This window comes from Nannobrachium achirus (assembly GCF_963921795.1).
Source record: "Nannobrachium achirus genome assembly, chromosome: 4".
In the NCBI taxonomy this organism is placed as follows: domain Eukaryota; kingdom Metazoa; phylum Chordata; class Actinopteri; order Myctophiformes; family Myctophidae; genus Nannobrachium; species Nannobrachium achirus.
Genome location: NC_137813.1, coordinates 1,467,640 through 1,482,639, shown reverse-complemented (window position 1 = coordinate 1,482,639; position 15,000 = coordinate 1,467,640). Strand labels below are relative to the sequence as shown.

Genomic DNA, 15,000 nt, shown 5'->3' with positions numbered 1-15,000 from the left:
AAAAGATACATTAAATTATAAATGATAATGTATGCTGTTAATCTATCAGCAATGTAATAATTCAAATCAGCCCCACATTTAGCATTTAAGGGGTTAAAACATTAATACCCCAGATCTCAGGACAGAAGCTATGCTTCATAACTGATACATTGTTGTCATGTATTTTTTATATTAATATTTGATATTTGTTATTTCATATGTTGCCTAGGAGACTTCAGAACATTCTGTCATCACCTTATGTATATTAGGCTATAGCCTATTTATGATTTTATGATTTGTTTTAAATAAGACTATGTATTGTTTTCACTTTTAGTGTGTAGCCTATATGTAGTGTGTAAATGCAAATTGTGGGCATGCATGCTTTGCACAAAATAATTCTAACCCACTGTTTTAACCCTGCTGTAAACTAGTGATGAAAACCACAACAGCCTTTGAAGTGGAATTATTAATTGGCCTGTATTATTATTTGATCAAATAACGTCGCATCTCGCATGGTGCGTGCATTATAAAACAGAAACAACCATGCACCGGAGCGGCAGAGAAAACTACAATATTAAAACAATAAACAGTACGTTATTTAACAACAAACAATTATCTACTGGGGATTAAAAGGTGTTTATTTAAGCATCGCGCTATACTTTGATTACTGTTTGGCAAGCGTTTATAAACAGTGTAGACATTTATATAATATATATATGATTGCATTAAACGTTCTCTGCTACTCTAAGCTGACAACAATACACTGTGACACAAACACACAATTCCTTATAAAACAGACAGACAGACAGACAGACAGACAGACAGACAGACAGACAGACAGACAGACAGACAGACAGACAGACAGACAGACAGACAGACAGCCAGACAGACAGACAGACAGGTTATACATAAAGGCAGGCAGGAGGTTTGTATTGTATGTACAACAGACAACAGAACATGCCTCTATACAAACTAGAGTCTTTTTCAGAGGGCTTTGGTGGTTGTTTTTTCTTCTCCTTCAAGTTCTGTTCTTTTTGTCTCTTTTCATTTTTTTTCTTCTTCTTTTGGTGACGCATCGTGCAGGCAAACAAAAAAACTAAAAAGTCATTTTAATACAATAATAACACCCCAGAATCCGTAAGAAGTAGAAGAGTAGTACCATCATTCAGTTTGTTTTTCTCTCACACATTTTTCATCTTTTTTTCTTTCCTTGAATGAGTGACAGCTGTGACCGCCGCAAGAAATGAAGTCCGTCCTCTTTTCTTTTTTCTCCTTCCAGACTTTTGTCCCCAAAAAGCTTCCTTCCTTTTTTTTCTTTTTCTTTCCATGGCGGGCCGTGACGCGTCGGGTCGTGTCGTGCGTCCCGCGCGTCACGGCGCGCCGTGGGAACGTCCGTTCCATAAAGATCACGGCGCGCCGCCGCCGCTGCTGCTGCTGCTGCTGCTGCTGGTCTTGACTTTGGCCACGAACTTCTTCTCCTTGACGCGGCGGTTCTGGAACCAGATGGTGATCTGTCGCTCTGACAGATTGGTGGCGGCGGAGATCTTCCTCCTCTTGTCCTTGGTGATGAACTTGTTGGCTCCGTACTCCTTCTCCAGCTCCTTCAGCTGCAGCTTGGTGTAGGGGATGCGCTTCTTGCGGCCACGGCGGAACCCCGAACCGTCGTGTTGGTGCAGAGCCACGTCTGTTATGTACAGATAATATATACAGTAAATATACAGTAAATATGTTATGTACATATATATATAGTAAATATGTGATAAACAGATGTGTAAATATGTTATGTACAGATATATACAGTAAATATGTGATAAACAGATGTGTAAATATGTTATGTACAGATATATACAGTAAATATGTGATGAACAGATGTGTAAATATGTTATGTACAGATATATACAGTAAATATGTGATAAACAGATGTGTAAATATGTTATGTACAGATATATACAGTAAATATGTGATAGACAGATGTGTAAATATGTTATATACATAGGCCACCACTCCTGTTTAGGCCTACATATATGTTATACGTTATAGGGTACACAGAACTATGTATTAGTGGCCACTAGACAGTCACTGATTTGCAGACAGTTAGGCCTATACTCAAATAAATGGAATTGAATAATTGTGTTTATAAATGCCTCCTCATTGACCTCATCATATCACGTTGATAACTTTTCATCGTGCCCTACGGTCGCCACTCGCCATTATGGCGTTTTATTTGCTATTATATACAGTCAGATATTAGCCTATGTAAAAATCGTCGTTTTCAGGTGGGAAAACGTCCACAACCATTCGTTTTGTATTTATCATTTAAAAAATGATTTAAGTCTAAGATGGTGAAAATAGCTGATCTTCAAGCAATGCCTCAAGGCCTTGTGTAGATCTGCTATTTTCACTCTTTAGTCACGACAGTCTTGTATGATGAAGCAGGGCTTTATTTTACGGGGGGAAAAAACAAAAACAAAAAAACATACACATCAGAAACTTGGAGATATGAGGTTTCTGCCTGACAGTGACATAATATGTAAGTATTTTATATACAGGACAGGCCACCACATCTGTTACACCAAGACACCATGATGATGCAGACAATGGAGGGAGGGGACTGGGGGAGGGGGAGAGAGAGAGAAATGGAGAGAAAGAGAGAAAAATGCGGCATGAGCTGCTGTGATAGCTGATAGAAGGATATCAATGGAAGTATGGCACACCAAGACTTAAAGACTATTAATGATTGTATTTATCCATAGAAGGATATTAATAGAAGTATGGCACACCAAGACTTAAAGACTATTAATGATTGTATTTATCCATAGAAGGATATCAATGGAAGTATGGCACACCAAGACTTAAAGACTATTAATGATTGTATTTATCCCTGAACAGTAGGCCTACACTGTCTGCATGTAACCTTGATACAACGGTTTCACTCCTTTCAAGTGTAGGCCTACATGTTTTGTTTTTATTGTATTGTATTGTAGGCCTTATTGTGTACACTTCTGCTTTGGCAATGTAAATGTGTGTTTTCGCATGCCAATAAAGCCCTTTGAATTGAATTGAATTGAGAGAGAAATGAGGGAGAAATAGTGAGATAAAAATGCATAGTAATAAATGGATAAAATGGAGAGGGATCGTGTATGTGAGACAGAAAGCAAAGCACACTGGACTGAAGAACATGTAGAAAACAGAACATTGAAAGCAGTAATAATTCCTTTTCTCTGCAGTCGTTCATCCATTCTAGGCTATAAGACTCAGTTCCGGTGCATTAGCTTAGCATGCTGCTGCTATAACAACATGGAGAGAGGGCGGGTATCTATTCTGCATCTAGCTTAGGGCAAGACCCACATTTTAGATTGAACATTTTTATCTAAAATCTTTGCTTCTGGGGGTCCCCCTGGGGGTCCCCCGGAACCATATGTCATTTTTGGGTGAAACCGCTGATATTGTGCTGATTCTACAAATGTCTTCCAAGTTCTTCTAAATCCCAACAGAACAGTTTTCTGGAGAAAAAAATATGTGGGTCTTGCCTCATGCTAGATGCAGAATAGATACGCGCCAGAGAGAAAGACGTTCATGCAGACTAGACTCGGATCAACACCTCTCTCTCTCTCTCTCTCTCTCTCTCTCTCTCTCTCTCTCTCTCTCTCTCTCTCTCTCTCTCTCTCTTCTCTCTCTCTCTCTCTCTCTCTCTCTCTCTCTCTCTCTCTCTCTCACCATGTGAGTTATGAGTGAATTAATATATCACTGAGGACCTGACCTTTATGCTGTTCATTTAATCCCAATCCCTCCTTCTCATGTTGTCATGTTGTTAATGTAATCCCTCATATTCTATTAATGTAATCCCTCATATTCTATTAATGTAATCCCTCATATACTGTTAATGTAATCCCTCATATTCTATTAATGTAATCCCTCATATTCTATTAATGTAATCCCTCATATTCTATTAATGTAATCCCTCATATTCTATTAATGTAATCCCTCGTTCTCATGTTATGTTGTTAATCCCTCATATATTCGATTAATGTAATCCCATTCATATATCTCTCGTTCTCATAACAGCAGGCTGATAATCCTTGATGTTTCATTAATTCTCTTCTCCTCCATTTGATTATTAGAGTAATCAATAGTTAGGTTTTTATTTAGTACTAGAAATATTATATTTTGGTCATTGTCTATTTTACTGATTACAAAACATTAGTAATTTATGTCTGATAACATATATGACTGCTTTAGAAATGCAAATTACTCTTTGATTAATAATAATAATAACAATAATAATAACAATAACAATGTTTTAAAATCATATGTGCAGCACCAAAGCCATTTAATCCAAATGTAACCTATTTAACTGTGACGAATAATCACATAGATAATAATATCATGGATACTGTATTATATATGAGTCATAACATTATAGGTGTTTTATTGGACTATTCTATACCCTAACTGTCCTCCCCTGCAGTGTGTTCATATTTCATAATGACAAGGTCCAATTATTATATTTACATTCACATAGTTCACTCAGTTATACTATACGTTTATAAATGTTTTCCAATAGCAATAGTGTAAATGTCTCTGGATTAAGAGCGTCTGCTAAATGCCTAAGTTGTCTGTAATACAATAGGTGTTTATAGTTGAGCCTAATATAAAGTATTCAACACTAATAATAATATAGAAGTTTACATGTTGATGAGGTGTTGGTAATTAATTAGCATCTGTTTGGAGTCACGTGGTGTTGTTTTGGTCACCAAGGCCAAGTTCAACACGTGTTTACGATGAAGCTTCAGCCTCAGATCTTCAGTTCTCTAGGCTGCTCATTTGTTTACACTCTATGCGACACATTTGTACACAGTGCAAATCACTGATAGGCTACTATACATTTCCATAAATATAATAATAATAATAATCTCATGTTTATATTTAACAGCGTGTTATTGATATGAACATATGGTGTTAAACGTGCCTTCTTGACACCATTATAGCCTTAAAACTGCCTCAGGTTGTGAATTAAATCCCTATTGTCTATTCTATTATAAGTAAGAACAATAAGAGTCCGCTCAACAATTTATGCTCCCAAAGCCTAAAGTTCAGGTCTGAGGAGGAAGAGCTGAGGCTCCAAACGTTACCTATAAGTAAACTTTACGCTTCACGAGTATAAAATTGGTGTGCGGACTCTTATTTGTCTTACTTGTAAAGTATAGCCTATACTGTTTATTAGCAGCACCCAGCCTATATCTATATGGCTTGATATTCATAATGACTATATATATATATATATATATATATATATATATATATATATATATATATATATATATATATATATATATATATATATATTAATAATCATTCTCTTACCGGCCAGTGCTGACTTCCAGAGGCCCTGCTCCTACATGTCTATATATTATAACCTATGATATTCATATATATTATGATATTCATAATAAATAACTATATATTATAACCTATGATATTCATATTTATGATATTCATAATAAATAACTATATATTATAATAATCATTCTCTTACCGTCCAGCGCTGACTCCCAGGCCAGAGGTGTCCGGCCTGGCCCTGCTCATACTGTCTATATAATATTCATATATATTATGATATTCATAATAATAACTTCTCTTACCTGCCAGTGCAGACTTCCAGAGGTGTCCGGCCTGGCCCTGCTCATACATGCTGTCTACAGTATGATATTCATATATATTATGATATTCATAATAATAACTATTCTCTTACCTGCCAGTGCTGACTTCCAGAGGTGTCCGGCCTGGCTCTGCTCCTACATTGTCTATATGATATTCATATATATTATGATATTCATATTAATAACTGTCATACCTGCCAGTGCTGACTTCCAGAGGTGCCCGGCCTGGCCCTGCTCCTTGCTACAGTACATCTGTCCTCCCCAGCCGTTGGTCAGGGCCCAGGGCTGGTAGCTGTCCATGGGGAGCAGCGTGTCGTGGCTCTGCACCACGGACACGTCCAGGTAGGAGGCCATGGACTGGTAGGGACTCGGGTATCCGTGGTAGAAGGCGAACTCCTTGGCGCGGTGGTTTGGGTACTCGTCGGAGCTCACCGGCGTGTCCATGTACTTCTCTGCCGCCGAGGAGTAGCTGAGCGCGGCGCCGGCCGCCTGCGTGCAGGACTTGAGCGCCCCGCGGCCCATCCTGCACGGGTAGTAGCCGTTACCGAAGTAGCCGTAGGGCAGCGCGGTGGCCGCCGCGGCTGCCGCCGCCGCAGACGAGCTCTGGTGCGAAACGACGCCGGCCGCCGGGCACGGACCCCCGGCCGCCGGGCACTGCTGCTGCTTCCCCGAGGACTCGGCGCCGCCGCCGGAGCCCGCGGAGGAGCCGCCGGACACCGAGTGATCCACGGACGAGTAGCCGGCGGAGGAGTGCACCAGGCCGGACGGGTGGTGGTGGTGTCCCGCTCCCAGCGCCGCCGCGGCCGCGCTGTGCGCCATGATGTTGCGGCACTGACTCGCCGCCGTGGCGGCGAAGTTGCCCGCCGGGCCCGCGGCGGAGCCCACCAGACCCTCCATGTTCTTGTTGAGGTCCAGGTCCAGGTTGTTGTCATAAACGAACATCACCGTGTGGTCGGCGGGCCAGCGGGGGTTGATGACCAGGGAGGCGGTCATAGGCGCTCCGGTTCCCCCCCTGTTCGTTCCTTTCTCCCGGCTCTTCTCACTGTCCCGTCGCTGTTGTCCCTTCGCCGCAGTGCTCGTTAAATAAAACAATGTCCCTTAACATGGGAGTGATGTGATGGTGTTGTTATACCGAGTGTTGCATTGATTTAGTAGTGTGTATTGTTGTGTTAAAGTGTCCCAGCAGCCAGCAGCATGCACCGTGCACACAGTTCAGTCCTGCAGCCTCCGAACTCACTCACTCACTCACTCAGTCTGTCGGTAACGGCGCTCCGCTCCGAGGCAAAGAGTCCGCTGTTTGTTCGGACACCGCGTTACATCCTCTCCTCTCCTCTCCTCTCCTCTCCTCTCCTCTCCACCGCAGCCCTGACGCACCGCGCCCCGCGGACCCCGGAGGGGAGGGAGGGGGGGCCGCTGTCTTATTGGAGGAGAGATGGGACCCCCGCTGACCACGTGAGGAGAGGAGAGGAGAGGAGAGGAGAGGAGAGGAGAGGAGAGGGAGACTGTGTTGGTGGGGATTGTCTGTCAGTCAAAAGACACGAGTTTTATGAGCGCAGAGTCTCTGGCACGAGAGAAAGCAGTCAGCACATTTCTGTCTGTCTGTCTGTCTGTCTGTCTGTCTGTCTGTCTGTCTGTCACTGCTATGAGTTATTATAATGATAAGTCCATTCAATATGGAAACAAATGACCATGTTCAATATAAGGTGACTTTTGTAAAGTGAAGTTCAGAGATGATGATGATCCGTGCGTAAAAGAGCTTTGGGTCACCGCGCTCTGCATGCCCTGAGAAGGAGAGAGAGATGATTGATACAGTAGGCTACTTAACATTATGATTGACCTCTTCACTTTTAATCAATGTGGCGAAACATTGATCCATAAGAGGTTATGATCTATAATCCTGTAATAAAGACTACAGATGAACTGTGTAATAGAATGGTATAGTGATGCGCGGACCACAGTGCATGCAGCACGTGTTGTCAATATGATTGGAGTTTGAAGGTCATAAAATAATACACTGCATAGACTCAACATAGTCTCAAAGTGCAGTCCAGGGACCCCCAGGGTGGTCGCCGGGGGTCCCCAGCAAAAAATGTTAATGAGAAACCCTTTAAAACCACTTTATATTTTGGATATTTTCGGAAAAATCGAGGGGAAACAAAATGTGTCAATCATTTTGAAAATGCAAATCCTCTCTCCCTAGTAGGCTACAGCATATTATTTCAGATGGGGGTCCGCGGCCAAAATGTGTATTAATTTGGGGGTCCTTGACATGAAAATAGGCTTCATGCGTCCTGCAGACACAGCTCAGTGTAACCGCCTCGCTTCTCAATGACAAATGAATGTTGATTTTTACCACATATTAACGTTACGCCGCGTCTGAAGTGCAGCCTATAATTAGAACCTTTTAATGTGAAAAATGCCTGAATATTCCTGCACGTTATGGACGCGTTTTAAAGACTAATAACCCGTGGCTGCCAAGGGCATGAATACACTTTATCATTGTCATAAAACTATATGAAAAGAAGAGAGGAAAATATCATAAGGAGAAAAAGTTCTATAGGCCTACCTGCCCAGATTTCTGTTGATTTATAAAATATTACGGCGTCTGCTTGGTGCTTGTAGTGGCAATATATGATATTTATATTTAAGCTTTTTTAGAATATATAGGAACGTTTTTAAGGAAGTGTAAAGGCACATTATGGAGGGACTTGGAGCTCTACGTTATGGAGGGACTTGGAGCTCTAAAGATGTCGATGTTAAACTTTGCATTTCATCTGATATGTAAGAGCATATCAGATGAAACGCACCCTCCGCTCTCATTTTGCAGCACATTTCTCTTTTTTTTGTAGAATTTTAACCTGATATTAAATATGGAAAAATGAAAACGTTTTGGACATTGACCGGCCTTACAATAAATAAACACCATAACGGGTTATATAATGACATTCACATGATGTTTCTCTGGGTCTATAGGCCTATATGAAATAATATAGTCTACATTTCATAGGTAATTTTTCTTTACCGTTAAAACTGGGAAACATCCCATTGGCTCATAGTCAAAATAGCAAATATATATATGGGCCTACAAGCTCGCAGCGCGTCACTTCGCACGGCACAGGCGAGCTTAATTTTACATCTGCTATTTTTGTACATTTTTGAATAAATCTTGAAGTTTGTGATTTAGAGCAGTGGTTTTCAACCAGTGGTCCAGGGACCACCAGTGGTCCTTGGGGGGGTTCCAGGTGGTCCCTGACTCCCTGCAGCAAAATGATGGAGAGTTGGTAACCAAATGGACCCTTGTAGATCTTTAACTATTGAGAGCGTAACATGAACTGGATTCATTTATTAAATAATTGTTATTTTGCTTGTTATTATCTGTCCCATGGTACAACATCAATATAGCATGGAAGAACATCTTAATCATTGACAACAACAACGATATTTTATGTTTTGTGCTACATGTCATCACATGGTGGTCCGTGGCTCAAATGCAGAATAAATGATGAACCTCGAAGTGAAAAAGGTTGTAAACCATTAATTCAGAAGGTATTTGTAGTCTTATAGTCTACCCAGTTCTTAGTGGGCCAAAAAGCCGTGTCTGCAGACAGTGCTGTGTCCGCCTCACATTCACACCCAAGACATTCTGTGGTCTAAAATGAGAACAATACAAAATAAAGCTTTTGGTCACCTCGAGTGTTTATTTACAAAATAGCAGTCAACAAAGTTCCACCACCGTCTGTGTATTTATTTTTATTCATTCATTTCATCGCAACAAAATAGTCTTTAATCTGCCGTCGAATGCAGCTCATCAATTAAGGCCTAATATTCGAAATGTGCGCAATTATTTTCGTTTGTTTATGTGTTTAATTTGTTTGTTTCTTTTTCAATCTTGAAAGGGTACAAATATTTTTTTTTAATAATGTCTGTGCATGTTTTAGGGTAATAGCGTTCCAGATTGTAATATCTGTCTGTATTTACTGGGTTGTGGTTGTAACCTGTCTGAACCAGTGTAAAGCATGTTATCTTAAAAGCATATTCTTATAAGCTAGGCTATATACAATGAATTGATTCATAATTTAATTTAAAACGTTAATATTCTCATTATCATTTTTAATATCTATTGACCAAACAAAGGGGGTGCTAAATATAGCACCAAAAATAAATCTTCTTTTACTCATAAGGGCATTTGGTGCTATACTTCACCTACCAGGCCCATCATATACATATCACCTATTAGGCCTAGTAGGTCTAGTCCATCCTCTATATCATATACATATCACCTATTAGGCCTAGTAGGTCTAGTCCATCCTCTATGTCCTAATTAAACCCTAACCCTAACCCTAACCCTAACCCTATTAGGCCTAGTAGGTCTAGTCCATCCTCTATATCATAGTTGCTTATAATGTGAATAAGCAGACAGTGTGTAAAGAAGTAGTATTGAGTATTGTGATTGTGTTTCACATGGCAGTGAGATTGTAGCACTGACTAGCATTGACTGTTATGGACACTGTTGTTTGGCACTGTATGATAAGTTGTGCTTTAAGTAGGCCTATAATTGATATTTGCTTTTTAAGTATTGCTGTTACACTTTGACTTTGACTGACACATTGACTGTTTGGACACTTTATGTACATAATATTATTCTTTCTCTTTTTTGGTGTACCTTGCTCTTTTAATGTGTACACTGTACACATTATTTTTTTCTTTTCATCGTTCTCTGTAACTTTGTAAATAATCTTATACTGCTGTGCTGCCTCCGGGTGACTGATTTCCCCCCTTGGGATAATAATGGTATTTATCCATCGATCTAAAGAAGCACAGCACACATGTGGGTCTGAAGAGAACACCTTCTCTGTGCAGGCAGGCAGGCAGGCAGGCAGGCAGGCAGGCAGGCAGTCAGTCAGTCAGTCAGTCAGTCAGTCAGTCAGTCAGTGAGTGAGTGAGTGAGTGAGTGAGTGAGTGAGTGATGTCCTGGCCTGGCCTGGACAGGACAGAGTTTTGGTCCACAGAATAGCAGGAGTTGCTGCAGAGCCACCAGTGTTTGAGGAGGTGGTGCTTTATACTTCTTAGCGCCGTGCCGTACGAGACATTAGGGAAGATTTCTTCTCGTAGACATATATATATATCGTAGACATATATATATATATATATATATATATATAATTATATATGATTAAATATCAACCCAATCAGACATGCGATTATGATCGTCATCAGTGTTGTTGTGACCATAGGTCGCATTTAGTATGAAAACCTGCAGATCATGTCCGTGCGTCACACCTCATGTCACGCTCCATATGGCCAGAACATCTCCATATATGGAGCTGGCCAATACCTCTACATCTGACCTCACAGACTCCAGATATGGATATATCTGACCTGTTCTGGCATCACAAAGATTACTCCACCAGACAGATTAATAGTTTAACTCCTGCTTCTTAAGTTTTCCGTATTTTGAAGCCCTGATGTTTCAGTGCGACCGCTTCTCGCCCTTAGGGCGTCTTACTGGTAAACACTGTGCATGTGAGCTTCTGTGCACGGTGCTACCGTCCAGACAGGCCACACAGTGACACCAGTGACACCATGCAGTGACAGTATCAAATGTCACCAAACACTAAAATAAGAGCCATGTTCCGCTGGCAGCCATACAGGCTGTTAGGCTGCTGATCCTGTCACCATGCAGCTCTCATAGCCTGTTACTGCTATACTGTCACCATGCAGCTCTCATAGCCTGTTACTGCTATACTGTCACTTTATATGTAGCCTGTTACAACTGCTACTGTCACTATATATGTAGCCTGTGAATACACTAGGGCTAGGCCTATACCTTCCCATAGCCCTTTATTTAATATGCTCTGCTATATATCTTTCATTTGCTAGGAACTCTATCTTTATTACACACATAATGTACATTTGATATGTTTTTTTATTTATTATTATTACATTTGTACTCCTGTCTTTTCTCTGAAATGTGACTGCAATTCCTGGGAAGCTTGCATGAATTCATAATTCATTTCATACGTGTACAGATACAGATACATTTCATACGTGTACAGATACAGAGTAGAATTCATAATTCATTTCATACGTGTACAGATACAGAGTAGGCCTACCTGTCTTCCTTTGTACCACTTTTGAGTAGCAGCCGCCTGTAAGAGACTTTTCAGAGCGGTTTTAAAGGAGGGTAGGGATTTACACTCATAGGGCATTCCACATCTTAGAGGCATAGCAGGAGTAGAAATGTAACCCCTTGTTTGAGCCAAATCTTGGATTGGACGGATCTGTGACGCTGCCTCTGTAACTGTGAACATCCTTGACTTTTTAGAAGTATTTAGTCAGGTACATGGGTATCTTAGTGGTGTAGTGTATCTTGTACACCAGTATGTAGTCAGGTACATGGGTATCTTAGTGGTGTAGTGTATCTTGTAGACCAGTAGTTAGTCAGGTACATGGGTATCTTAGTGGTGTATCTTATAGACCAGTATTTAGTCAGGTACATGGGTATCTTAGTGGTGTAGTGTATCTTATAGACCAGTATTTAGTCAGGTACATGGGTATCTTAGTGGTGTAGTGTATCTTATAGACCAGTAGTTAGTCAGGTACATGGGTATCTTAGTGGTGTAGTGTATCTTGTAGACCAGTATTTAGTCAGGTACATGGGTATCTTAGTGGTGTAGTGTATCTTGTACACCAGTATTTAGTCAGGTACATGGGTATCTTAGTGGTGTAGTGTATCTTGTACACCAGTATTTAGTCAGGTACATGGGTATCTTAGTGGTGTAGTGTATCTTGTACACCAGTATTTAGTCATCTTAGTGGTGTAGTGTATCTTGTACACCAGTATTTAGTCAGGTACATGGGTATCTTAGTGGTGTAGTGTATCTTGTACACCAGTATTTAGTCGGTAACCGGTCTTCTCGCCAAAAATCGAAGTCGCCAAATTTGCGGGACATGTCGCCGAAGGCAGGTCGCCAACCAGTATTGGACATCTCGCAAATTCGCTGAGTCAGCTCGCCAACCAGTAAGAAATGTCCCGTGAATGATACACGTTCATGGAGGTTTATTCAAGAGCACAAGTGTTTAAGAATGAAGAGTGAAACATGGCAAGAGATCAAATTGAACCGTTTATTTATGCAGTTAAAAGAACAGTTCACAACACCGTTTATAATCTCTGTAAAAAATCAATAAAAAGAAAAGAAAAAACATCTTTAAAAATGGAGAAAGAATAAAACACCTGGAATCTAAAAAAAAATCTTAAAATCTTAAAATATTGCTGTAATCTCTGTACAAAAAAAAAACAACTTACTGTACCTGTACTGAAAGAAAGAAAGAAATCAATCAATCAATCAATCAATCAATCAATCAAGGACTTCATGGACACTGGGTCCATGAAGTGAAAGCTGTAATAATGCTGCTGTCCCTGAGCAGATATTGTCTAGTGGCCTGATTTATAATTGTTTATATCCAGTGGTGTACAGTAACTAAGTACATTTACTTAAGTAATGTACTTAAGTACACTTTTGAGCTATTTGTACTTAACTTGAGTATTTCCAATTTTCAATATACTTTTACTTCTACTCCATTACATCTCGGATCCTAATATTGTACTTTTACTCCACTACAATTTTTTAAAACTTTAGTTACTAATTACTTTGCCAATAAAAAATAGAATAGGCTATTATAAAACAAATGCATGGACCACTTTTAGCCCCATTTTATACCGTGGCTATTTGAAAATAGCCGATCGTAGATCTGCTATTTTCAAACATTTAGTACTTTTACTTTTGGTACTTTAAGTACATTTTGATGCCAATACTTTCATACTTTTACTTTACTCAAGTACAGGGACATTTACTTGTACAGAGTACATCTACAGTGCAGTATTGATACTTTTACTGTCTTAAGTACAACATGTGAGTACTTTTTCCACCACTGTTTATATCACAGTCCGTGGCTTAGGGGTGAGCCATCCAAGCTGTTTGGCGACCTGTCCCTGGAGCATTTGGCGAGGCATCCTAACCCATGTGGCGACATGATCACGCTAGTTGGCGAGCTGCCCTAGAAAATTCATTTGCGTCATTTGTCGAGTTAGAAATTTGGCGAGAGGACCTGTATTCATTTAGTCAGGTACATGGGTATCTTAGTGGTGTAGTGTATCTTGTACACCAGTATTTAGTCATCTTAGTGGTGTAGTGTATCTTGTACACCAGTATTTAGTCATCTTAGTGGTGTAGTGTATCTTGTACATCAGTATTTAGTCATCTTAGTGGTGTAGTGTATCTTGTAGACCAGTATTTAGTCAGGTACATGGGTATCTTAGTGGTGTAGTGTATCTTGTACACCAGTATTTAGTCAGGTACATGGGTATCTTAGTGGTGTAGTGTATCTTGTACACCAGTATTTAGTCATCTTAGTGGTGTAGTGTATCTTGTACACCAGTATTTAGTCATCTTAGTGGTGTAGTGTATCTTGTACACCAGTATTTAGTCAGGTACATGGGTATCTTAGTGGTGTAGTGTATCTTGTACACCAGGTACCAGGCTCTGTCCTGTCCTGTCCTCTTCCTCCGTGGTCTGAAGTCTCTCCTCTCCAGATTCCACCTCGGCCCATGGCCCTCGCAGTAACACTCGTCCTGTAGCCTCCACCACCTTCAGGCTCACACAGAGACAAAAATGTGATAACAATAAATTTACCCCCATTCGTTCCGGATGGGGACCCGTTTCAAAACAGGTCCCCATCCGGAATCAATGGGGGTAAATTTACTCTAATCAAATCTTTTGTCTTAGGAATGTGACAAAAACCCAAAAATATTATTGAACTCTACTCTCCATGGCGTGACTAATCAATAGAAAAAAAAGTAATTTTGGGGGTGAACTACTCCTTTAACACTTTCAAACACAAGTAGAAAACATGCAAAGATATATTCACAAATTCATAATGAGAGGGACTGATAAATAAGAAGAATAAATAACATTACAATTCATTGTCCGTGAGAAGCAGCTTGAAGCTGTAGAGTGCGAGTGAAAAGAGAGTCTGCATTCTCGAGGCAGACAGCCTAAGGATAGCTACTGTTCCTATAGATCAGGGGTTCCCAAACCTTTTTGTCTCAGGGCACCCCATAAATATTGTTTTAATCCGAGGCACCCTTACATTATAATTTTCACTCCCAGCACCTTATATTTATGTCCAAACCGTTCATTTTGTATTTATCATCTATAAAATGTACTAAACTAGTGAAAACAGCAGACCTACAAGCACACAACGCCTTGCATCGCGAGGCGTTGTGTGCTTGTAGATCAGCTGTTTTCACTAGTTTTGTGCGACGGTCTTGTATGATGAAGCAGGGCTTTGCTTTACCAAA

The 15,000-nt window shown here is 40.3% G+C and overlaps 1 protein-coding gene across 1 annotated transcript in view; it reads right to left on the bottom strand.

Moving 5' to 3' along the window:
- Positions 1-6,632, bottom strand: part of LOC308284265 (homeobox protein Hox-B13a-like) — a gene marked incomplete at both ends in the record, with an annotated part of 57,178 nt that extends 50,546 nt beyond the window's left edge. The window contains 2 exons of the mRNA XM_080724835.1: positions 1,390-1,663; positions 5,834-6,632. Of these exons, the coding sequence (XP_080580961.1) occupies positions 1,390-1,663; positions 5,834-6,632 (1,073 nt within the window). The remainder of the gene's footprint in view (positions 1-1,389; positions 1,664-5,833) is intronic.
- Between the last annotated feature and the right edge of the window lie 8,368 nt (positions 6,633-15,000).